Source organism: Podarcis liolepis (genome assembly GCF_965112155.1).
Source record: "Podarcis liolepis genome assembly, chromosome: 4".
NCBI classification, from domain to species: Eukaryota; Metazoa; Chordata; class Lepidosauria; order Squamata; family Lacertidae; genus Podarcis; species Podarcis liolepis.
In genome coordinates this window covers 12,384,349-12,409,701 of record NC_139558.1, presented here as the reverse complement: position 1 = coordinate 12,409,701, position 25,353 = coordinate 12,384,349, and the positions used below count along the sequence as shown (strand labels likewise).

Genomic DNA, 25,353 nt, shown 5'->3' with positions numbered 1-25,353 from the left:
TGAATGAATGAATAAATAAATAAATAAAATAATAGTTGGCCTTACCACTGAGCAATTTGTCTTTTCAAAACCTCAACAAATGCAGTAACTGAGAATTTGCCACATTTTTTCTTTAATGCCTTTTAAAGCAGACACGTCAACCAAAAGAGAATGCAATGGCAGAGCATGTCATTTTAGGCGGTCAAAGCTCAAGTTTGCAAATTTCTTCCGTAAGCGGTCTTAAAAACGTGGTTTTGGGTGTGAGGGAATTCAAACCTGCTATTATTTTTGCAATCGGACAGTATTTAGTTTGGTAAATCTATGTTTGATTTTAAAAGCACATACGCTGCTCTTGGAAAAACCAAAGAATGTTTAGTTTACATTCTGAAAATGCTGGGTAATGCTAAATAAATAAATAAATAAATATTGTAGAATATAACTGCAAGTACTTGGGCAATCACTGATTTCTGTGCAATTTTACAAACAGTTTACTTACCGAATAAAACTAAAATATATTAATTTAACCAAACTATCTTTTAGCACCCCTCATTTCTTGAATTTAAAAGTTGAAAATTTCAACCCGCCCTAATGCAATACGTTCCTTACTCTTGATTACCCAAGCAAATAGTTCAAAAACAAGATGTCATGAAGATTAAAACAAAAAACAAAAACCTGTATCATATAAGCAAGGACTTCCAGTGCTTTCTGTTCTTTCCACTGAATGAACACACTCCCTTTTTTTCAATACTTTATGTAAAAATGTGCACATAACAAAATACAAAACAAAACAAAAATGAAGTTGGCAGGTTTATTTCTAGGGATCTTTTAAACATTCTGAAACAAAAATCACAAGACGCCAAACGCTTTTACCTCAGCGATGAGAACAGCCTCCCAAGGCAGCTTTGCAGAGGAAGGAGAATAATTAAAACAGCCATTCCCGCAAGACAGGAGGGGCCAATTTCAAGCCAAAGAAGCGCAGTAACTGCTATCGCTTGAAGGGGTCCGGCCCATAAGAAGTGCAAAAAAATAGTCACCTGCAGAAACAGAAACACACAACTTTACTGAAAGCAAACATTAGAACCGAGTGTGTGATAAGTCGCAGGTGTATTTCATATATTTTAGCAGCAATGGCAAATTCCGTTACACAATCATACCTGGGTTCAGAGATGCCTGTGACCAGTGATTTTTTTCGGGGGGGGGGGGCGCAGGGGTACGTATACCCCTAAACATTTTGTGAAACTTTGTACTTTTGTCCATTTACTGCATTTATTTTTCCCGATTTGAACTATAAAATGGTGATATTCTTGAGTCAAAATGAGAGTTCCCCTAAACATTTTCTTTAGAAAAAATGCACTGCCTGTGTGACTCATGGAGAAATTTCTAAACGAACGAGAAATAAACATGTAGATGGGGCTGAAAGAAAACAAAGTCACTTCTAGTTCGCATGCGGATATTTGCAGGTACCCCTGAACCAAAGATGACTACATGGAAGAAATTCTGGCGGCAGCAGTTTGTGTGTCTGTATGCAAACGAGCCTGCAGGCAAACAATTATTTCAATCATCTTGAACTAAAGCTTTATTGTACTAGCCTTGACAATTTACAGATAAAATTTACAGAATGTTACAAAACAAAATCCACCGCAAAGAATCTTTCCATCTTTGACTTTTTTTATATAGAATTTTAAATCAGAAGAGAAAAACATTACTTTCCCCAAACAATTTAAAAGGAAGTCAATGTGACAGGAACATATCTATGTCTTTCAAATTCATTATAAATTTTTATAAATTTAAATTTATTATGTATTTTGTGGTTTTATATCTTGATTTTATTCTGTGAACCGCCTTGAGACCCCCCAGGCGGTATATAAATTCAATAAAGTATAAATAATAACTGAAAGGGGAAAAAGAGTGCTTCCTCCAGATTGATGTTTGCTCTGATTCAGCACCATGGGTAACGAATAGGACAAGGAGGAAACCTTTTGGACCCATGCTTTCTATTATTATTATTATTATTATTATTATCATCATCATCATCATTTTCAAAAACAGGAACAGAGAGCATATTTAAATATGGACCCATGCTTTCTAGGCATGGCGCAAACAGAAGTGTGGACAAGCCCTCCCTGTGAGCCATTCTTCAGAAGAGAGTTCACCATATAAAAGAACAAGGTGCTAAAAGCACCCCTAGAGTTGGGTGCTCAATACTGTCATGACACTGGGTGCTTCAGGTTAAATTGTGATGGGTGGTTTACTGTGAACACGCCAATGACTCCCGATTCACTAATCCCTCCTAGAGTATGGAAGAAATAAACCTGATCGTGGCTTGTTTCCCCCAAAGCAAACCACTATCTGAATTCCACGCTATCAATACTGGGCCTTACCTGATCAAATTTATTCACATCATTTGATAGAAGATTTACAATCTGGCCCGTTGTAGTCTTTGTCATGGCTGCATTGCTCAGACGAAGTGCCTAGAGAGAAAGAGAGAGAGAAGTCTAATTTCTCTAGTTGCATTGTAGGGTATTTTGTTCACCATATTTTCCAGACTTGGTTCTGTTTGCAGGCTCCCCACAGATATCTGGTTGGTAACCCCGAGAATACTGAACTAGATGAGGCTCTGGCTTATCAAGCAAGCTCTTTTGTCCTTATAAACCGCCAAAATAGGCTCCCAAGTGGTTTACAAGTTTAAAGACCAATTGCACAGGTATTATAAACATCCATAATTTAAATAAGCCACAAAACAATCCCATTAAAACTTGAGACACAGGTCGAAAGATTAAGAGAATGCCTGTGTAAACAGGTGTATCTTCAATACATACATGGGTGATAAGTTCCTGCATTAGAAGAACGTTAACTGTTGAAGGTTTCTACTGTTATGAAAGGATTTATGTGGGATTTGTTTTAAAGAAAGTAAAGGACTGGGAATGAAGCCAGCTTCTCTTCCTGCACCTCTCACATGACAATACTGGCAACATTTTAAGTACAGAGCTTCTTATTGTGCATATCTATGCTGTAGCGCATTGTCGGGATCTTCTACTGAGGAACACCTTGTACTCAATAGTCCTTGACTTCCAGGCCAACTATGGAAGCCAATCTTTGTACACAATTCACTGTGTCCAGATCCTGGTCTTTTGAGGTTTCTAATCAAAACACCACCAAACAGTGATGTGCTTTATAAATCAGCATCATTCCTCCAACACATCCTGTCAACATTACTTTTTCCAAACAATCTGAAAGTGAGGCAACGTGACTCACAAGGACAAACCTATATCTTACAAATGACGCACCGTAAACTACCCTGATCTCATCATTATCCAAAAGTTGTTTTTCAAAACTAAAACCAATTCCAACCTCAAACGACACATAACAATGCCTCTCACATGTCAATTTAAACCATGGTCAAGATTAACCATGGTTTAATGGTGAGCACACAGTGTGCCGGTGGAAGTGGAGAAAATTGCAACCACTTTCCTCCCCACAAACACCTCCCCCCCCCCATACACAGTTTGACAAAGACCTATGCTTAGTGTGTTCCAGGACTTCTGCAATGTGGGAAGATCAAACAGAAAAAAACTAATTGCATTACTAAAAATAAAGCGATAAGAGCACAACACAAGCCCATTTGTCTTTTCCCCACCAAACTGGTTTTTACTCTCCACAAGCAGCGTTCGATGTAAAGGCTATTTTATTGTTTTATTAAATCCCATAACAGACTTGAGATATCTCATCCGGAACGGCAAATTAATACCTCAGAGATATGTTTATGTACAAGAAAGCCATGTGCTTACTCCATTACAAGATAACTCCTAAGGGATGATTTCCCAGGTATCAGCAAATGCACTAAAAACAAATGCAGCTTTACCAAGACGACTAGAGACACATCTCTCCCTCTCTCTCTCTCTCTCTCTCTCTCTCTCACACACACACACATACATACATATATATGCATACACTATGGTTCCAACCCAGCACAGACACACACACACAGAGAGAGAGAGAGAGAGAGAGAGAGAGAGAGAGAGAGGCGCCTAAGTTGCTAGCTAGCTGCACCTTACATGAATAATGATGAACTAGTTCCATGGGGAGAGCATCTCCCACCATAGGTCACAGCAATGCCTAGGTAAACAGCTGGATTTTACCCTGCTTCAGGGCTCATAAAAAGGACCAAAGTCCAGCCCCCTTCAAGACCAGTTAGCAAAACTACTAGAAAATGGATGGGTCCAGTTCCAATCCATACCAATTTCCCATGTTTTCATTCATAAGTGTGTTCCATCCCAATTTTCCAATCTCTTTGCCAAAAAAAAGCATGCTATTTTAAATCAGTCCTAGATCTTTAGCAATATCTCTTTTCCTTGGGACAACCTTATAAGATCTGCAAGGGATCAGTTCAGACAACAGCGATCAGTCCGTCTGTCAGCGACTTGCTAGGTGGGGCATGAAAGAGAAAAAGAATGGCCCCAGACCCTTCTGGTCCTGGCCACTGCTGGTTTAACCATCAACATTTAACCTCAACAGAAGAACCCCAAGGAAATGCAGCCATTAACAGGGAAAAGAAAATGTATTCCACCCATGTGGGCTGGGCAATAGTTGGTTTTCAAGACCAACATACCACCATCTAAACATTGCAATATATTGATATATCATAATGTCTGAAATAAGGATGGAATTATGGAGAGGCATTGGCTGGCTTCGCCGATTTTCCCCCATTCTGATTTTTGCATAGCACAAAAACACACATCATGATTCATGATATATTGCCAGGTCAAAAATTATGAAACCGATGTCACAATATGGACTTCAAACTGGTTTTGGACGATATATCGCCCAGCCCTACCCATGTCTTATATTGCAAATACAGGAGGAATTTTTTTGTCAGAGACATTTTGGGTGGAGAGTGAAGGTTCAAGTTCCTGAGTTCAAGGGCAAGAATGAAAACAAAATTTAGGCCCACCATGTCACAAACAAGAAGCCGCTGGAAACTGATTTACTACTACCCCGGGTTTGTATTCATCCTCCCAGCATCAGCCCACATTCCTGGACCTTGACAGTTAAATCTTTCTTCTTAGCCTCTTTTGGTATGTTCCTGTAAAGGTCTAGGAGTGTGTATAATGGCTGCCAAGGCCTCTCCAGCTTGTAGTGTTTTGCTTCAAAAAGTCAGCCGTCAGAGCCTCATCTCTGAACAAAGATCCAGTGCAGAATAAGTCAAATAAAACAAAACCTAATCACAATCCAAATATTATCCATGGATTTCCCCCCCCCTCCCTGTTCCTAATGCTATCAACTTCAAGCATATGTTTTAAAAGGGAGTTGCTTCAGCATATGCAAAGTCAGGCAAGACCCCACATATTTAAGCGCCCTGTTTATTGAGATAAATGAAATATATTACCCACCTTGCGATAAATCATGTGGCACATGGCCACTCTAAGCTTCATGCCGGCACGTTGTACGTGATAAAAATACAAGTGGTGAGAGATGGCCAAAACCAGTGTACACACGGACAAGGCAGCTGCGGAGGCATAGGCATATTTCAAGGCAACATCCGAGCCACTGTTTTCAAAATAAGCAATAATCATTCCCAGAAATATAGGCTGGATTAATTTGAGCGTTTCCTAAAGAGTGGGGAGAAAAGCGGGGGTGGAGGGAGAGGCTTTTAATAAACACAGCAGAATCATAATAGCGAAATCTTCCTCTAGAAGAGAATAGCGTCTCATTTTAACTTGCTTCAAAAGCAGAATCATCTTAACCAGCAAACATCAAACCATCTTAGTCCACTGTTTCGTAGCTAATAGAACATGTTTCTGCACAACATGGGGACTATTTTTTTTTACCTTCCTACACCGGTCATTTGCACCTAAGCTTTGCTACGTGCTTAGACACAATGGTGTAGTTGAAGAGCGTGAGTCAGAATGTGGGGGAAAGATGCTTACCTGGAAAATTCAAAGCAATGCCAGGATTTGAACCTGGAACTTTCAGGTTCATAGTGCAATCTGTTTGCTGTGGTGCTACACTAGCTCTCTGAAAATAATCTGTCTAGGAGCCCTCATCTGTCCACACCCTACCAAAAATGTCACAATCAGTTGCCTCTTGGAGACTACAGGCTATAAAGGGAATATAGGACCTACCTGGCTACTGTGGGACAATATCGGCATACTCTCAGCACTATGACTGCTGCATTTGAAGTCACCAGGCACATTCACACTATAGGTTGAAAGCACTATGATACCACTTTAAACAACTATGGCTGCCCCCAAAATAATTCTGGGAGTTGTGGCTTATTACAGGCGCAGAGAATTGTTAAAGGTAAAGGTAAAGGGACCCCTGACCATTAGGTCCAGTCGTGGCTGACCCTGGGGTTGCAGCGCTCATCTCGCTTTATTGGCCGAGGGAGCCAGCGTACAGCTTCCGGGTCATGTGGCCAGCATGACTAAGCCACTTCTGGCGAACCAGAGCAGCGCACGGAAACGCCGTTTACCTTCCCAACGGAGCGGTACCTATTTATCTACTTGCACTTCGATGTGCTTTCAAACTGCTAGGTTGGCAGGAGCAGGGACAGAGCAACGGGAGCTCACCCCGTCACGGGGATTTGAACTGCCGACCTTCTGATCGGCACGTCCTAGGCTCTGTGGTTTAACCCACAGCGCCACCCGCGTCCCTGAGAATTGTTAGGGGACCCCCTATTCCCCTCACACAGCTACAAATCCCAGAGTTTCCTAAGAAGAAGGACTGGTTCCTAAAACCACTCTGCTCTGGAAGGGAAATGGGGTCTCCTAACAACTCTCAGCATCCTTGACAAACTACAGCCACTTGAAGCCACGAAGGTTTAAAGTGGGATCATAGCTCTTTAAAGGTATTGTCAAAAATAAAAAAAATCCTTCCAGTAGCACCTTAAAGACCAACTAAGTTAGTTCTTGGTATGAGCTTTCGTGTGCATGCACACTTCTTCAGATACACAGATAAGGTATTGTGTAAATGTGGCACTTCCTAGAGAAAAAGCAATCAAACTGAGGAGCCAAACTGAAGTCAGTTGAGCCTGCAGCTTTGCCTGAAGGCAGAAAAACAGCTTTAATTAGTGCCGCTAAACCAAAAATACACAGAGGAGTACCGCTTGCGGCTAGTGTCTCTAGCCCATTTGTTGTCTTCAGCATTTAAAGCTGCAAGGGTGTCAACGCTTGGAAAGGGGAGATGGAGGCTTGAGGGAAAGGGAAAGGAAGAGAGCAGGACCACCACACCAAATTCTGCCTTGCAAAACAGCTCAGCTGGTCAGAGCGTGGTGCTGATCATGCCCAGGTCACAGGTTTGATCCCTGTTATTCCTGCATTGCACTAAATGATCCTCATAGTCCCTTCCAACTCTACATGATTCTATGATTTCTATGATCTTACAGCGCATCTCTTTCATTGCATTACCTCAATCAGCGTGAAAAATCCCAGAAGTAGATAAGATTTCCAGTAGCAAAGTATAATCGCCTTTGTTAAATGTGGCATCCTCGCTTCCTTTTTTGCCTTTTGCACTTCTCTGTCCCAGTACCTATAAAATAAAACATGAGTGAAGGATGCTGAAGGGGAGGGGGGCAGAGAGAGAGAAAGAAAATGAAAGAAAGGAAAAGACAAGTATCAGTCCACAAAATGATCGCTTTCATGTATCAACTGTACAGAAACATAAGATGAACTGTGATAATTTGCTGGAAAAGAGAGAGGCCTTCTCCTGAGCTTATGAGAGCAGTCAAGCGTCAGTTGTTTGCTTTTCCTGCAAGGACAAGTTGAGCCTATAAACAGGCACGGGTCAGAATAAGCCCGCACTTACAAAGTTATTGAGAGATCTATCAAAATGGTTACGGTACTTTCCGCAACACAGAGAGAGCCGGAAATCAGTTTAAATGCAATTCAAGGCAATTCTGATACTTGAGCCATTGAAAAACCTGTCTTGCCTCACAAGAACTCCAATATACAAACACACCAAGCAGAGATAGAGCAGAAAGCTGGTACTACAGGGTTTTCCCTCTCATATATTTCAAAAATCCTTGACCTGGGGAAGAGACAGATTGATGCATGCTGTGGAAGAATAAAAAAAATCCAAATACAATCACTGATATTCTGTTATCTACTTACCACTGCAACCCCTCCCCAAGCACCTTAGAGGAATCTTCGGTGAGTACCTGAAACATATCATCCTCCTCTAGTTTCCTTTTATGACCGGTAACAAATAAAGGATTCAGCCACCTGTTTAAACGATAAAATATTGCTTTACACGTCAATTTCCCTCATTCTCTGACACCCACACACCTCTGTTAAAGGACTAAGGCTGACATAATTATAAAAGCAACAACAACAACAATCTTTATTACGGTCCAGAGACCCAACAAATCGCTACAAAGCAATACACAATTCATACAGCCTACCTCCAGGTTAAACAAGCATTTTGTTCAGAATATAGGGATCATTGGTTCTTGCAACCACTGATAAGAAATTTGCCACTGCTAATGTTCTAGCATTTGTCCAGTCTTCCAATAGGAACCTGACATAGTGAGCCTCTGATTTTCCCGGGAAAGGTACCAGCAAGGGTAGTATCAGTTCAGCCATGGCTTGCTCATATTTTGCACACTGCAACAAAATATGTTTTATGGAATCGATGTCTTGAGCACAAGAGCAAAGTCTGTCCTGGTAGGGAACTCCTCTCAACCTGCCATCCAACACTGCAGAAGGAAAGACGTTTAGTCTGGCTTTGGTGAAAAGCCTTTGATAGTTTGGTACTGTCAGGTTTTTAATGTAAGATATTAACTTAAAGACATGCCCATATTGTACTCCTACTGCCAGCGGACTACAGACTGCGTGTGATCGAGATCGCAAGTCACTGTGTGCATTATCCCGTAATCTTTGCTTTAACGTCTTTAGGGCACCTTCATAACCCAGGTAATACAGTTGGGGGGGTGACAGACCAATAGAGGTGGCTTTTTTAGCCATGGTTTTCTGCCATTTGCTGACAAATTCCTCATTGGTCAGGTGTTGGTACAAACCCTTCCCTAGATCCAACACTGAAATCCTGAGCCAGTGTTTTAGGGCAGGAATTCAGTATACAGAGCATTATATGGAAGGATCAGTGGCTCCCAAACCTTTTGGGGCTGCTGTACATTTGGTTCCATGAAGTCACCCCAACCCTATAAAAAAGCATGATTCAGAACAGCGGCTTGCACGACCGACAAAGGAAGATAATAGCACAATAAAATTCAAAACAGTGACAATTAACTGCACATTTATTCAAAATCCAATTAAAACCATTTAGCTTAATTAATTCAACAAAACTGACAAACGTGATCCAGAGACACCAGCTTTTCAAAGTCTCAGGGCCAATTATTGCTCCAAATATTCTGGATCAAGTGACTTTTCTTCTTTAAGCTCTCAAAGTTCTTCAACTTGTTCAAGGTGCTCATCGGAACTACCCAGATGTTTAACAGAGAATCAATCACAGTCGGCCCATCATTTGAAAAATACAGTCAAACCTTGGTTGTCAAAAGCAATCCATTCTGGAAGCCCGTTCGGCTTCCAAAATGTTCGACAACCGAGGCGCGGCTTCCAATTGGTTGCAGGAGCTTCCTGCACTCCGCGTCGGATGTTCAGATTCTGAAAAACGTTCGAAAACCGGAGCATTTAATTCCAGGTTTTCGACGTTCAAGAGCCAAAATGTTTCAAAATGGAGGCATTTGGGGACCAAGGTTTGACTACATGACTTTAGAGCCATCTTGTTCCAAAACAGCATTCTGTTTTGGCGACTGTAACCTTGGTTTTAAGGAGCCATTTGACATCCAGCTTACATACCCAGAGTGGCTGGGGAAACCCAGGCAGATGGGCGGGGTATAAATAAAAATTATATTATTATTCTTCTTCTTGCGTTTCTAACATGACCCTTCACTTGGTTGCAAAAGTGGTCAAAAGCCAGGTGCCAAATGCACTAATTTTGAACACAGCTCCATACCTTTAAAACACATCCCCACCAAAAAAACAAAAAAAACCCCCAGAATTGTGGGAACTGTAGTTTGATAAGCGTGCAGGGTAAGTTATATTTCCCAGTCTCGGGTTGGGGGGCAACACTTTAATGGTATGGTGTCTACACTGCCTAACACATGATGCAAACAAAAGGCAAAAAAGGCAGAGCTTTGATGTCACAAGCAGGTTTCTTAAGGATAGTATTTCTAGGCAACTTTGCTCTTGTTCTCCCAACCCGCATTGACCCTGAGAGTAAGACAAGCTGAAGGTGAAGGGGGAGCGTTAATGTTCACGCTGCAAAAATGTTTTTTTTCGGTTCTGTGAAACTCTTTGTCGACTAAAGCCCCTCTGCCTCAGCGCCCTTTGGACTTTCAATTGCTTTGCAAAGGACTTAACCACCACGGAAGTCCTTTGTCGTTCATTAATTAGCGGTGCTTTAATGCTTTCTCCTATTCAAGGCTGAGAAAAATGAGATTTTTAAGCCCTTGCTCCCCAATGTAGCCAAGCCCTTCAAGAAAGATGTACCGTAATTTTCTCAATGGCAGAAATGATTTCCCCTCCTCAAGACTGGCCACATTATATGCACGTACCATTTTTTAAAAAGGGAAATAGGCAAGCCACAGAAATTAAACAGAAATGCTCCCCCAGGCTTTTTTCAGCTTGGCTCCTCCTGCTCAACACAAACTCATGGGACTTCCCCAAGCCAGAGTCAAACATCTGCTGGTTGGGCACGTGGAGCTCTTTGTACAGAGCTGTGTGTGCTTATCACAAAACACTGAAAGGAAACAAAGCCGGTTGATATTTACACTAAAGGAAGGTTTCCTACAGCCTTATTCACCTGGAGAGAGAGATGTGAGGGCCCCAAAGGGGAGAGGGGAGTGGAAAAAAGATTCTTTTTTTCCTTTTCAAATGAGAGATGTTTAAGACAAGGTCATTGCTTAGTTAAACCTTAGCTATGGAGGTTTTTAGGTAGCCAGTCTACAGCATTGGAGAACAAAGTACTATTTCAGAGTAACCATGCAAAGGATTGCTCTGTGCAGCTTGAAAATACGCCAAAGAGCAGAATTTTATATGGGACGTTAAAAATCAATGGGGGGGAATCTGGATCTGGCGGACAGGTCAGATCCTTATCTCCAAGCACCCCAGCGGTTCAAGCTTGACAGGTGGGCAGGGTCACCCACCTGTCAATCAGCTGATGCCACGAAGACATCAGGTGCCCTGGCTTGCCCATATGGTTTGAAATCAAACCGCCTGGTCAAAAAAGAGTATGCAAGGCTTCCCAAACACTTACTGAAACTTTGCCTGAAGCAGTTCCCAACTAGCACCGGCAATCCTGCAAAGTTTCTTTTGTCCAAGCCCCACCTTTACCTGTTCCACACCTGACATCATGCCTGTCCTCCACAGATATGTTAGGTGTCTGTGCCTTGGCTGAAACAACCTTGCAGGCCAAACAGGGAGACCTAGCAGGCCAAAGGTTTGGCTTGGATTTATTTATTATGTTATGCAGTGGTACCTCGGTTTTCAAACATAATCCATTCCGGAAGACTGTTTGAGTTCTGAAACGTTCAAAAACTGAAAACTCAATAGCCGACAGCTAGGCCTCAGGATCTCGTACTCAGCTGAAGCCGTGTGGCATGTTCGACTTCCGAGGCGTGTTTGAAAACCAAAGCATTTGCCGTATTTTTTGCTCTATAAGACTCACTTTTTCCCTCCTAAAAAGTAAGGGGAAATGTGTGTGCGTCTTATGGAGCGAATGCCGGCTGCGCAGCTATCCCAGAAGCCAGAACAGCAAGAGGGATCGCTGCGCAACGATCCCTCTTGTTGTTCTGGCTTCTGAGATTCAGAATATTGTTTTTCTTGTTTTCCTCCTCCAAAAGCTAGGTGCGTCTTATGGTCTGGTGCATCTTATAGAGCGAAAAATACGGTACTTCCGGGTTTATGGCGTTCAAAAACTGAAATGTTTGTCAATGGAGACGTTCAAAAACCAAGGTACAACTGTGTTTCTATGCTGCTTTTCATTCAAATGAATCCTCTAGCAGCACAACCTACAGGTCACTCCTAGAGATTTCCAAGAACTTCTGCTTTTCCCTTGCAAGTCTCTTCCAAAAGGAGCAGGGTGGCCAGTAACACCAGTGGTGGGGACCTGGTAGTCCTGCTTTTAGCCACAGCCAGAGGCCAGAAATGATGGGAAATACACCTCGGCAACAACTGATGTTGTAAACAATGGGTTGTCTAGAAAGACAACTCCACCTTCATTTCTTCTCTCCCTTCACATTACGAGTCATTTTGAGTGCTACATCAGGAAGACCAGGGAGATAAGGAGAGATTACTACAGTGGTACCTCGGGTTACATACGCTTCAGGTTACATATGCTTCAGGTTACAGACTCTGCTAGCCCAGAAATAATACCTCAGGTTAAGAACTTTGCTTCAGGGTGAGAAGAGAAATCGCGCAGCAGCAACGGCAGGCCCCATTAGCTAAAGTGGTGCTTCAGGTTAAGAATGGACCTCCGGAACGAATTAAGTACGTAACCAGAGGTACCACTGTATCTCCATGTATTGCCCCAGTTGACAAATTCACAGAATACCTTGACAAAGACCGGGTAAAGATCTAGGCAGATGACACCTGCACATTGCTAGAATAAGTCCAACCGCCGACGGAAATCATGTTTCAGCCCTGTTGTGTCACAAGTGGGAACGAAGCTCTTTGAAAGCAACCCTCAAATAAGAAAAGCCTGCCCAGTGCATCTTTCAAGGAGCCAGATTTCAGCAAGTCATCAAAGCGGCTCAGCACAATAGGAAAACATTGGTCAAGATGCACAGGAATGCTTTTCAGCTCTAACTTCATGCCTGTCTCAGTGTAACCAAATGATGCTAACGCCACTAATTGTAAGGACAAGTGTAAGGTGGCTGTAATCCTAAGCATGCTATCAAGAAGTAAAGGCACGCTTCATTCGCTGGGACTTCCTTCGAAGGAAGCATGTTTAGGATCGGTATGTAAGCCCAGCAACGTTTCAAAAAATGGTGAGGAGTTTCTAGACCAGACCTGCAAAACGTGCATTCTACCAAGCCAAACACAGTCCACCAGTGATGCAAACATGTTTAATAATTGAGTGTTTAATAAACCTCTTGTTTTTACCGCATGCCAAGTCCTGAGGGGCTGGGTGGGAAGAGGCAAGTGCTGTCAAACATCTGGCAGGCAGACCATATTCATCTTGGTGGGTCAGAAGTTGTGCCAGCCTCCGATAGACAAAGCAACAGAACACATAACTGCATCATCAACAACAAAAACAACTCCATTCCTTAGCTCCGAATAAAGGGCAAACTTCACAAAGCAAACTTGCGCCTGTTGCCCCAGCCACCACCAGATCACAGTCAACTTTCCAATCCTTGGGGATTAATTTTTTTCTATAAAAATCAGCTTACAAAATAGTTCATATCATAAGTATCTTGAAAGATCTACATTAACTCTCTATTTGCTCCAAAGCTAACCCATTGGAGGTGCTAGGGCTTACCTTTAAAGTCCTAAACAGCTTAGGAACCTAATGGCTAAAGGAGAAACTCTTCCCATACTAGCTTGTCTGTGCCTTAAACTCCCCTGGAGAAGACCAGCTCCAAAAACGCTTCCACGAAGGGCAGGGCCTTTTCCAAAGTGGCCCCGTGACTCTGAAATCACCTCCCCTACAAGGTGAATCTGGCATCAGCTTTGCAAGATTTTCTGCAGCAAGTGAAGACCTTCACCTACAGATTTTAGATACAGTAGTACCTCAGGTTACATACGCTTCAGGTTACACACTCCTCTAACCCAGAAATAGTGCTTCAGGTTAAGAACTTTGCTTCAGGATAAGAACAGAAACTGGGCTCCAGCGGTGCAGCGGCAGCTGGAGGCCCCATTAGCTAAAGTGGTGCTTCAGGTTAAGAACAGTTTCAGGTTAAGAATGGACCTCTGGAACGAATTAAGTACTTAACCCGAGGTACCACTGTAGTAGATAATTTTTGAGGGTTTTTTAAAATTATCCTCTGGTTTATTGGCATTTTGTGTCTGTGTCGCCTTTTTAAAATGCCAGCCGATTTAAAATTGTGGCCCTGTCTGCGCTATTACATTTAAAGCAGCGTTATACAGCTTTAAAACAGTCATAGCTTTCCACCCAAAGAAGCCTGGGAACTTTAGTTAGGGGTGCTGAGAGTTGCTAGAAGTTTCCATGATTCTGTGGTGGAAGCCATGACTGTTTAAAGTAGAATAATACTGTTTTAAATGTATAGTGCAAATGGGGTCTGTATTTATTTTAAGTTCTGCACAATATTTCGTTCACGCTTTTGAACACTGCCCTAGTAATCTTTCAAAGCAGGGCAGTAAAGAAATCCTTCATATAAAGAAATTAAAGACATCATTTGGGATATGACTCTTGGATGATGGAAATACAAAATAAGCTGCACAGTCATGAAAGTGTATTAAGATTGCCTGGGCGCCTAGAGGCTCATTCAGCCTTGAGAGCTGTTTTTCAGACACTGTAACTCCCTTGAGTTAGAACAAACAATTCAACAGGGTCAGGGTGAAGGGAGAGATTGTGGAAACATAGGGCTGTTTCAACGTTTTACTATCCAAACTTCTGCCTATAAACATGGTGACTTTACAGTAACATCCACTTCCAAACTTCTATACAAATGTCTGGTTTATAAAACAAAACGAGGAAAGACTAACTAACACGCAGCTTGCTTGCTTCTGCACCACTTAGGGACTATTCAGTTTGTACTTCACTTCATCGTGGGTGGCCAGGTTCTCTGTTCTCAAGGGTCATTTTATTTATTTATTTTACATACCCGGTAATTTATATTAATTTTTCTCATTTATACGTCCTTAAGATATCAATGACTTCCCTTCTTCATTTTGCATATCATAAATCCCTGCATATTTTACAGAAACAATATCATTTAGTATTCCATTATTACAACCATCATAACTTTTTTACACTGTTGAACTTATATTAACGCTGCCAGCTTTTTCAGCGTATGTTCTTCTTGTTCTTTTATTCTATATGTTAAGTCTGCAATCTGCGCATATTCTGTCAACTTAAGCTGCCACTCTTCTTTACTTGGGACCTCATTTTCCATTTTTGGGCTAACAAAACACGGGCCACAGTAGCAGCTTACATAAATAACATTTTTTGACACCTGGGAATTTCAGTCTGAATTATCCCCAACAGAAAGGACTTTGGGGGTTTTGGGGAAAGTACGGTACTTGTAAACATTTTTTTTTCAATTCATTATGGATCATTTCCCAATACTCTTTTACCCTTTTACAAGTCCACCACATATTTAAAAAAAAATTGCTTTTTTTTCTCAAGGGTCGTTTTATTCTCTAGTACAGAGAGAGGAAAACTGTGGCCTTCCAGATGTTGCTGGACTACAAGTCCCATCATCCCTGGCCACTGGCTGTGGATGATGGGAACTGGAGTCCCACCACATCTGGAGGACCACAAGTTCCCCATCACCAGGAGAGATGCTAGAGGGTGGTACAGGGACCCCAAGCTCTGGACATCCTGCTGCTAGGGAGACACCAGTCAATCCCCAGCTTAACTGGTCCAGGGAGGAAGGTAAAACCATAGCAACAGCGGGAGAGCCCTTCCCACATGTAGCATTGCTGCAGGAAGAAGAGTGATGCTGAGGCCCACCACCACATAAGGAGCCGTGATGTTGGTAAAACAGGCACAGGGAACCCCAGTGAACACGGTCCGTGAGACTTACAGTACAAGATAAAAATACAATAAATAAAATATCTCTTATAAGTTTACTAGTGGGACAAGTACCCACTATCTGAAATTCAGAAAGAGAGCCGGGTGGATATATGTTTCTGTTATGGGGGTTTGTTTTATATAGATGTACGAAGGGCCTTCTCGGCAGTGGCACCCTCCCTGTGGAACAGCCTCCCATCAGATGTCAAGGAGATAAATAACTACACAACTTTTAGAAGATATCTGAAGGCAGCCCTGAATCGGGGAGCTTTTAATGTTTGATGTTTTATTATGTTTTTATATGTGTTGGAAGCTGCCCAGAGTGGCTGGGGCAACCCAGTCGGATAAGCGGGGTATAAATAATAAAATTATTATTATTAATAATAATAATACTAATATTATTACAGCACTCTTTTTACACCTCTCAAGCTTAGGTGCAATGTTCTTATTTCTAAACTGGGAGGGTGTTTTCTGGAAAGTCTTCTCCCTGCTTAATTCCTTGACGATATAGTGCACATCATGTTGGGCTCGAATAACTTTCTTGAGTTATCTGCTGCTCTGCACATGGGGCATTTTTCACCTTTCCACTTGGGGCTCCGATTGTCCTGACCTGTTGTTGATGGATATCCTGTAGTTGGTACTGACTGGTGACAGCGGGCTTGAAAGCACATGCAACAGCTAGATCAGGAAGGGAAGGAAACCCATGTATGTGTGTGCAAAAGAGAAAAGTCATGTTAGATATATTGGACAACATATGTTTTCAGTTGTCATAAGCAACAGTTCTTGCCAATTGCCTATGGGGCGAATGCAGGCTTTCGCTGAAGCTTGGAGAGCGAGAGGGGTCTGTGCGCACCGACCCCTCTTGCTCTCCAGGCTTCAGGAAGACATCCGCAGCCTAGGCAGCCCTGCAGGAGGTTCCGCAGGGCTGTCTAGGCTGCGGATAGCAGCCTGCTTCCCGGAGCGCCAGGCGCGCTGAAAGCAGAGCGCCCGGCGCTTCGGGAACACATCTGCAGCCTAGGCAACCCTGCGGGAGGTCCCGCAGGGCTGTCTAGGCTGCGGATAGCAGCCTGCTGCCCGGCGCAAGGGGCACCCTGAAGCAGAGCGCCCCTCGCGCCGGGCAGACATCCGCAGCGTGGGGAGCCCTGCAGGAGTTCCCCGCAGGGCTCCCCACGGTGCGGATAGCAGCCTGCCACCCGGTGCGTGAGGCGCAGAGCGCCCCGCGCGCCGGGCAGACATCGGCCAGCCCCACAAGCTTGGGGGACAGCAGGGAGGCGCAGCGCCGCCATCCCGCTGTTCCTCAACCTGTTTCGGTTTCCCCGACCTGGTTTTGGGGGGGAAATAAAGGGGGGAAATTCCTTTATTTCCCCCCCAAAAAAACTAGGTGCGTCCTATGGGGCCGAGCGTCCTATGGGACGAAAAATACGGTACTTCCTCTTGGAACCACCTGAATGAATCTTTTGGATCCCTGGCAGTCCATAGACCACAGTCTGGGACCTCCTGGTTGTCTAAGATCTATTAAGTTGTTCTCTTCTTGCATTTCCACAAAATGTGGAATGTTTTAGGATCTCCACCCCTAAAATATAATAGTAAACAGGTGTATCAACAGCCATTAGCCAACAAACCTAAATGAAACATTCAAGTTCTAGGCAAGTACAGTGGTACCTTGGTTCTCAAACTTAATCCGTTCCAGAAGTCTGTTCCAAAACCAAAGCATTCCAAAACCAAGGCGCGCTTTCCCATAGAAAGTACTGTAATGCAAAATGGATTTATCCATTCCAGACTTTTAAAAACAACCCCTAAAACAGTGATTTAACATGAATTTTACTATCTACCGAGACCATTGATCCATAAAATGAAAGCAATAATGTACTGTACTATAAAATAAATAAATATTGTAGATGATAAAAATTACAATTACAATTTTTTCTTACCTACACGGATGATAGTCATTGTTTGGGGCGCTTTTATCCATTTCCGCAGTCACACAATCAATCAATCAATCAATCAATCAGTAGCTGAACTGGGATCCACACAGTCACAAAAACAAATTAACTGAAAAAGCCTCAAAACAAAAAAACGCAAAATAGCTAGCAAAAACAAAAGCACTAAATATCACCTTAGAACACTGCAATCGGAAACGGAAGGCTTGGGTTACAATGGGAGGGAGGCAAACTAGCAGCACAACAGGAAACACAGGAGGACGCAAAACGGAGCACATTTTGCTTCCAAAAAAAAGTTCGAAAACCGGAACACCTACTTCCGGTTTTGCAGCATTTAGGTTCCAAGTTGTTCATGAACTAAGCTGTTCGAAAACCGAGGTACAACTGTACTAGGTATTGACCATCCATCGCCATGTCCTTCTTAGGAGCTTCCAGGACACCTGTCTATGTAAGCTTGGAAACAGAACGCTGGAATGCAAGAAGCATATGCTCGTCCCACCAATTCTCTTGCAGCTCCTACAGCTGGTCAACATGGTGGCTTAGACACTCAGGTACAGATTCGGGTGACCTTAGACACCTTCATGAAGGTGAATCTTATGGGGTTAAGGATCCTTACTGCTTTAATCAATGTATGTGGCTGCATCAGCCCCAGCCCGCCCCCAATATTTTTTTTCATATAGCCGTTTTGTCAGATAGTTAACTAAGAGAGAATTTCATGGATGCATGGCTCCTGTATATGAGTATATAATGAGTATATAACCAGACTTAATCCACTGAATTTCCTTTTGGACTGGGAAGACACCAAAGCATATAAATCAACTTACGCAATAAATATTACATCATGATCTGAAATGCCAGTGGAAGCTGAAGGATGAATGTTACATGTATTATTTTCTGTTCTTGCATTTTATAAATGTATGTTTATATAGACAAAATAAAAACTGAGGAAGATCCTATGTGTCAAACACGTTTGAACATTCAAAAATGCTATACAGGTGCGAAGTACATGACTCATACAGCAACTTTTGCCATCTCATCTTCGAGGTCATGACCATCTTAAATCTTAAGCATGAATTCCAATCCAGGCCAAACATTTCTAAGCTCTTCCTCTTAAAAGAATAAATTCTTCTTAAAAGAAGAATAAATTCTGAAAGCAAACACACATCCATTTGAAGCGCAGAATCTGGGATTCTGAAGTAGCTTCCATACAAAGTATACACAACTCTGAACCCTGAATCTTCCCCCTTGGCAGATTCCTCAGAGAGCCTGTTTATTATACGCTGCAAAATGTTTACAGGCAGTTAGTCACTGAGAGCTCATGGTATGGTCAGAACATACACCAACCCTGGGCCTTGCGCAAAAAAGCCATTGGAAAGTATTTAAGCTACTTATGCGGGTAAAATAACTAAAGGAAATACAAAGATTTCAACCAGATTGCATCATTTCAGAAACAGGGTGACTTGGCTAATCCAGCACAACATTATCCATGAACTACAAAGGATTTTCAAAGGTCTTGCCTTTCCTCTCTCACTAATGAGAAATAAAAAGTCAAAACGCAGCATATCTAGAGCACAGTCCCGTATGTTTACTTAGAAGTAAGGCCCGTCATGCTCCATGGTGCTTACTGTCTATAGAAGAAGAAGAAGAAGAGTTTGGATTTGATATCCCGCCTTTCACTCCCCTTCAGGAGTCTCAAAGCGGCTAACAATCTCCTTTCCCTTCCTCCCCCACAACAAACACTCTGTGAGGTGAGTGGGGCTGAGAGACTTCAAAGAAGTGTGACTGGCCCAAGGTCACCCAGCAGCTGCATGTGGAGGAGCGGAGACGCGAACCCGGTTACCCAGATTACGTGACTACCGCTCTTAACCACTACACCACACTGGCTCAGTGTTGGTTGATTTATCAGTGATATAGGTTGATTTATCAGTGGTCCTTGGAGTTTTGTGCTACTGGCTACAAGAACTTAAAAGTTCCTGTAGACCAGGGAGTCCCAAACTGTGGTCCATGGACCACCAGCGGTCCACAAGAATCATTCAGGTGGTTCGTGGCATGTCTGCATTCAATATTCATACCAATTTTAAACTGTATTATTAGTAATAGCAAAAGGTAAAGGGACCCTTGACCATTGAGTCCAGTTGTGGCCGACTCTGGGTGTGCGGCGCTCATCTCGCTTTATTGGCCGAGGGAGCCGGCACACATGTGGCCAGGAGCAGAGACCGAGCAATGGGAGCTCACTCCGTCGCGGGGATTCGAACCACCAACCTCTGATCGGCAAGTCCTAGGCTCTGTAGTTTAACCCAGAGTGCCACCCATGTCCCATTAGTAATAGTACATAAGCCAAAATTACCGGTACGTATAGTCAGAACACATTGGGTTCAACGGCGGGTGGGATTGCCAAAGCCTTTTCCCCCCAGACAACTGCTATTTTCCGTTTTTTTATTTTTTGCCAAGTATATAAGTTGTGGGCTTACTGTATTAATATTTTACCACATAGAAAAATCATTCTATTCATTTACATTTATGTTATGTTATTTATTTATTTCCGTTTCTGTGCAACCAACATTCAAGCAGCTACTCTTAAATTCCATATCAACTCCTTATGGCTTGTTTGTGGATCAAACATCTAATAATTCTATGGAATGCAAATTCTAACAGTATAAAATACAATATAAGAAATAAAAGAAGCAATGGAAATACAGTTAAAAACCATACAGCACCTAATACCACACATTGCAATTGTTACACCAGGCAGACAAATCATAAGGGAGTTCAGCAATATCATCAGCAATTTCCAAGTGGTCCATGGCAAAAAAGTTTAGGTACCACTAGCCCAGACCATTCACATTGTGTTGGTTACTTTCCAGACCAATTTCGCTGCAGACAGGTGGTGTCCCTTCACTCATACATGCAAACAGACATAAGACTGTGCACATTTCCGGAAGCTGATCCCTGTGACAACGTCCCAAACTGTGCAATAAACTGAAAAAGGAGGACACTGGGAAAGCTCAGTTGGCAGAACATAAGACTCTTAATCTCAAAATCATGGGTTTGAATCCCAAATTGGGCAAAAGATTCCGACAATACAGGGGATTAAACTAAATGACCCTTGTGGTCCCTGCTAACTGTCCAATTCTATGATTCTAAGACAGCAGAACAACCACATGTATATTAGATCTTCAGGCACAAGATTGGATCAATACATACAAAAAGGCAAGAGGCATGGAAGAAAGAAATTCAGATGAATGCATTTACAGAACAATTTGTTTCAGCCTTCAGCTGTTAACTCTATGGAGGAGACCTGCCGTGTCTGAACCTAAACCACCTTGTGACCTTCCCCTAGCTGTTAATACATCAAAGGTACCTTGTGCACAAACCGTTCCTGCATAATCTTTCCCCAGATAACATGCCTGCCGGAACAGACATCAGCAAGCATTTAGAGAAATAGTATCTGCATATTTACATGGACCAGGATGGTTGGGAGCGAACAACAATCACACTTCTCCTTAGCTTACAGGAAGCAGTAAATGTTTCCATTCTTAGTCAAAACTATTGAAGTCTTCGTATTCTGAACCTAAAGACCACAAAACATCTCTGGCCAGTGACTGGGTGACTCTCATTCAGCTGTACAGCAATACCCATCTTGTATGGGTTTGAGTGCCAAGGTGGGAGATCTGCAATTAGGTTATTAGGAGCCCCAGAAGGCTGCTTTCTCTAACAGCGCCCCCGCCCCCCTCAAAGAATTCAAAATTTGCCAGGCACCAGGCTCATTTTGCACCTGGCTATCGGCCACTTGCGACCAACTGATGATGCCTCGGTGCCAGGATGGTTGGTGCTGACATCGCCACCATCTGGAGGTGCATGACTGGGGAGCCTTGGATCTTGACCGTTTTCACGCACCAACAACACATCCTATAGAATTCTGCCTGTGATATTTTATCTGCATGATCAGAACGAATCAGAACCCAAAAGTTGTCTTTAAAAATATGACTTTTGAGCTGTCTGACCCCAAAATGGCAACTAGGCATTCTGTTTCGGAGACTGTAACCCTGGTTTAAGGAGTCATTTGGCACCTAGCTTATATCTCCAAGTGTCTAACACTGTCTCTCTCGCTCTCTCTCTCTCTCTCTCTCTCACACACACACACACACACACACACACAACTAATTACTATCTGCTGGGCAGAGAGGAAAACGGGAACAATAAATGTACAGTGGTTGCTCGGGTTGCGAACGTGATCCGTGCGGGAGGCCCGTTCGCAACCCGCAGCACCGCATCTCTGCACGCGAGGGTTGCGATTCGGCGCTTCTGCGAAAAGCGCAGTTTAGTGCTTCTGCGCATACGCGAGCGCCGAAACCCAGAAGTCACCCATTCCAGTACTTCCGGTTTTCGGGGCGTCCGTAACCCGAAAACGGGCAACCTGAAGCATCTGTAACCTGAGGTATGACTGTACCTGTCTTTCCACCTTGCACAATATAGCGTGTGTGTTTTTTGGGGGGCGGAAATGATTTGCCTTAGTTAAACACCCTCGCCCAAAGCACCACTTCCCAAATATTCCACTCAAACCACCCCATAGGCCCATGTAGCCCTGTAACCTTCTTCTCACTGTGGCCGGCCAGATGAAACTTTAAGTACAAAATTAGCTGTGGGGAATCCTAATCTCATTCAGTCTGGCCTGGCTGAAATCTTGCTCCTTAAGGTAGCTCAGGGTTACTGTCCCCAGGATACTGCAGAGGAGTGGGGTGGGCTGGGGGGGTGGACTGAAGCTGAGAAAGACAAGGCAGCTTGTCTAAGGTCACCTAGTGCAGTGTTTCCCAACCACTGTTCCGTGGCACACTAGTGTGCCGCGAGATGTTGCCTGGTGTGCCGCGGGAAAAATTAAAAAATTCGAAAGATTTTTTTTTTTAAGTCAAATTTTCGATTGGGGGGCCGTCACTAGATGACCCCTGGGGTTCCCTCCCTCCCTCCCGCTCTGCGCCTCCCTCCTCCTCCTCCTCCGGGGAGGCCCTTCCTGGCTCTCGGCCAAGGCTTGGCGGCTGCCACTCACTCACTCGCTCGCCCACCCGTCCCTCCATCCCTGCACCCGGCCTCTCCCCCTCCGTCCCCGGCGTGGGGGCTGCCGGGATCCATAGTCCCCTCACCCTTGGGCTCCGCGCCCGCGCGGGGTGCGCAAACTACGTTTCCCAGTGTGGCCTGGTGGGCCGGGCATTTTGTTTGAAGCGCTCTTCTCCCGGCCATGGAATGAGCGCGGCGGCGGCCGGGCGGGCAGGGGCTCTTCCGCGCAGACCCCGCGCAGCCTGCCTGCGCCCCCGCGGAGATCGGGCGGCAGGATGGAGCCCGGGGATCCCCGCGGAGGCAGAGGCTGCCCCCCAGGTAGGGCTGCGTCGGGGTTTTTATATTTTTGCAATGCTGCATCCGCGCCGGAGGGGACGCATCGGACCGCGGGGAGACCCCTTGGCGGGCGTGCAAGGCAATGCCTGCGTGCAGGCATTGCATGGAGTGCAGTGCAATGCAATGGCAACGCGGCGCCCTGCATGCATGCATGCAACTTCCACCGGCGCTCCGGACTTGGCAGGTGAGGGGGGTCCCCAGTGGGCGGCAGAGAGAGCCGGGAGGGCGAAGGGGAGCTGGGGGGGAGCAGCGCTGCTCCCCGAGCCGAGCCCGGGGGGAAACTTCGGCGTCGTTGCGCCGGGTGTTGGAAGCGGAGGCTGGCGGGGGCCCCTCACCTGCAAAACCTGGTCGCCTCTCATATATTTCGTGCATTGCATTCATCGCCCGCTTTCTCCTCCAAGGAGCTCCCGGGGGCGCGCGTGGTTCTCCCCGTGTTATCCTCGCAACAACAGCCCTGCGAGGTGGGTCAGGCGAGTGGCCCAAGGGAGCACCCAGGGATTGTCCTGGCCAGGTGGGGTGATTTGAACCCTGCTCTCTGCCCGGTCTTCGTCCTCATTTAGCCCCATGTGCATGACTGTGCATGACTGAGGTTTTCCCCCCTCGTCTTGGCTATGGTGTGAGTCTGTGCTGTTAATTAATGGGGTTCTGCCTTCGGAGAAGATGAGCCAGCCCTCAAGGAGGTGATTATGTAATTTGCTAGCAATTCATGTCCCTCCCGGCGTGACGCTGCGCGCTGACGTCACGGGGCTGTAATGGTGGTGTGCCTCGAGATTTTTTTCATGAAACAAGTGTGCCTTTGCCCAAAAAAGGTTGGGAAACACTGACCTAGTGAGTTATTGGCAGGGGCAACATTTGAACCAAGGACCCCAATTCTCTATGCCTCTACAAGGATGGAGTGGAGCCTAGCAACAAAAACAGGATCCAGAAGAATAGAGCACTGCAGTTGCGGGAAAATGTTAGTTATTGTTCCTCCACTGTGCGTGTCTCAAACGTCAGCTAACCCTGACAGAAACTGAGCAAACAGCAGCTAGAATTTTTGTTAAAGTGAGAAGTGGGTTAAACCACAGAGCCTAGGACTTGCCGATCAGAAGGTCGGCGGTTTGAATCCCCACGACGGGGTGAGCTCCCGTTGCTCGGTCCCTGCTCCTGCCAACCTAGCAGTTCGAAACATGCAGTGCAAGTAGATAAATAGGCACCACTCCAATGGGAAGGTAAATGGCATTTCCGTGCGCTGCTCTGGTTCGCCAGAAGCGGCTTAGTTATGCTGGCCGCATGACCCAGAAGCTGTACGCCGGCTCCCTCGGCCAATAAAGCGAGATGGGCGCCACAACCCCAGAGTCATCCATGACTGGACCTAATGGTCAGGGGTCCCTTTACCTTTTTATTCTAGGACAAGGGATGAAAGGTTATCTGAGATGTTTAAAATCAATACTTCTCGAATAAAATTGAATTCATGTGCCTCTTTTAAGCACCTTAAAAGCCTGCTTTTACTTTAACCAGGGAGTTTAAAAGAGGTGCATGAATTAATTTTATATTATAAATGGGTAAGGAACAGCGAGGAAGAAAATATGTGATCTGAAGTCAAGGATGATAAAATTTAACTAGGACGATAAATTTAACATGACACATCACGTTACAGAAATTAATGCAAGTGATGGATATTTGTGACTCCAGCAACCAAACATCAGAAAGGTTTACTTTCCATCTCACAAAAGATCTGCTGTTGCCCAGTAATTACCAGCTCTGTTTATGGAAATTTCTGGGCACTTAGCCCACATTCCAGCACACCTAACTTCTAGCAGGATTGTGGCCCTTTTTCTTCATGTAAAGTGATATTCTTGCCTAAATCATCCTTATTCTAAATAAATCCACTCTGGCGCTGCGGTACAACAATATAAACCTAGCCCTTTTCTTTTAGACAGAAACTTAAACTTCTAGCCCAATCCTAGTCTGGTCTACCCAGAACTAAGCCCTGTTGAATCTAGTAAGGTTTGCTCCTAGATAAGTGGGACTTACTTTCTGAGTAGGCGTGTATAAAAATGAGCTGTATGATTAGGAAATTTCTTGTTACAGGGTAAGATGGGAATGAATGGGATCCACACATGCCATGATTGTGGGATATTATTTTCAGTTAGATTTGATGGATTTCATTTTCGTATCTTTTATATTTTCTTTCACTTCGGCTGAATTGTGTAATATCACAAACTTCTACACACAGAGAGATAGCTCTTCCATTTAAGCACTATTTACCAGTTCCAAGCCCTGGTTCACTTGGGACAAATAAATGACTGCACAATCCTAACCACGTCTACTCAGAAGTTAAGTCCAATTTAAG

The 25,353-nt window shown here is 44.1% G+C and overlaps 1 protein-coding gene across 1 annotated transcript in view; it reads right to left on the bottom strand.

Moving 5' to 3' along the window:
* The window catches only part of ABCC4 (ATP binding cassette subfamily C member 4 (PEL blood group)), a 166,861-nt gene that overhangs the window by 140,240 nt on the left and 1,268 nt on the right, over positions 1 to 25,353 (bottom strand). The window contains exons 2-6 of the mRNA XM_083501067.1: positions 8,088 to 8,198; positions 7,386 to 7,506; positions 5,370 to 5,588; positions 2,361 to 2,450; positions 850 to 1,013 (exon numbers count right to left, since the gene is read on the bottom strand). Of these exons, the coding sequence (XP_083357193.1) occupies positions 850 to 1,013; positions 2,361 to 2,450; positions 5,370 to 5,588; positions 7,386 to 7,506; positions 8,088 to 8,198 (705 nt within the window). The remainder of the gene's footprint in view (positions 1 to 849; positions 1,014 to 2,360; positions 2,451 to 5,369; positions 5,589 to 7,385; positions 7,507 to 8,087; positions 8,199 to 25,353) is intronic.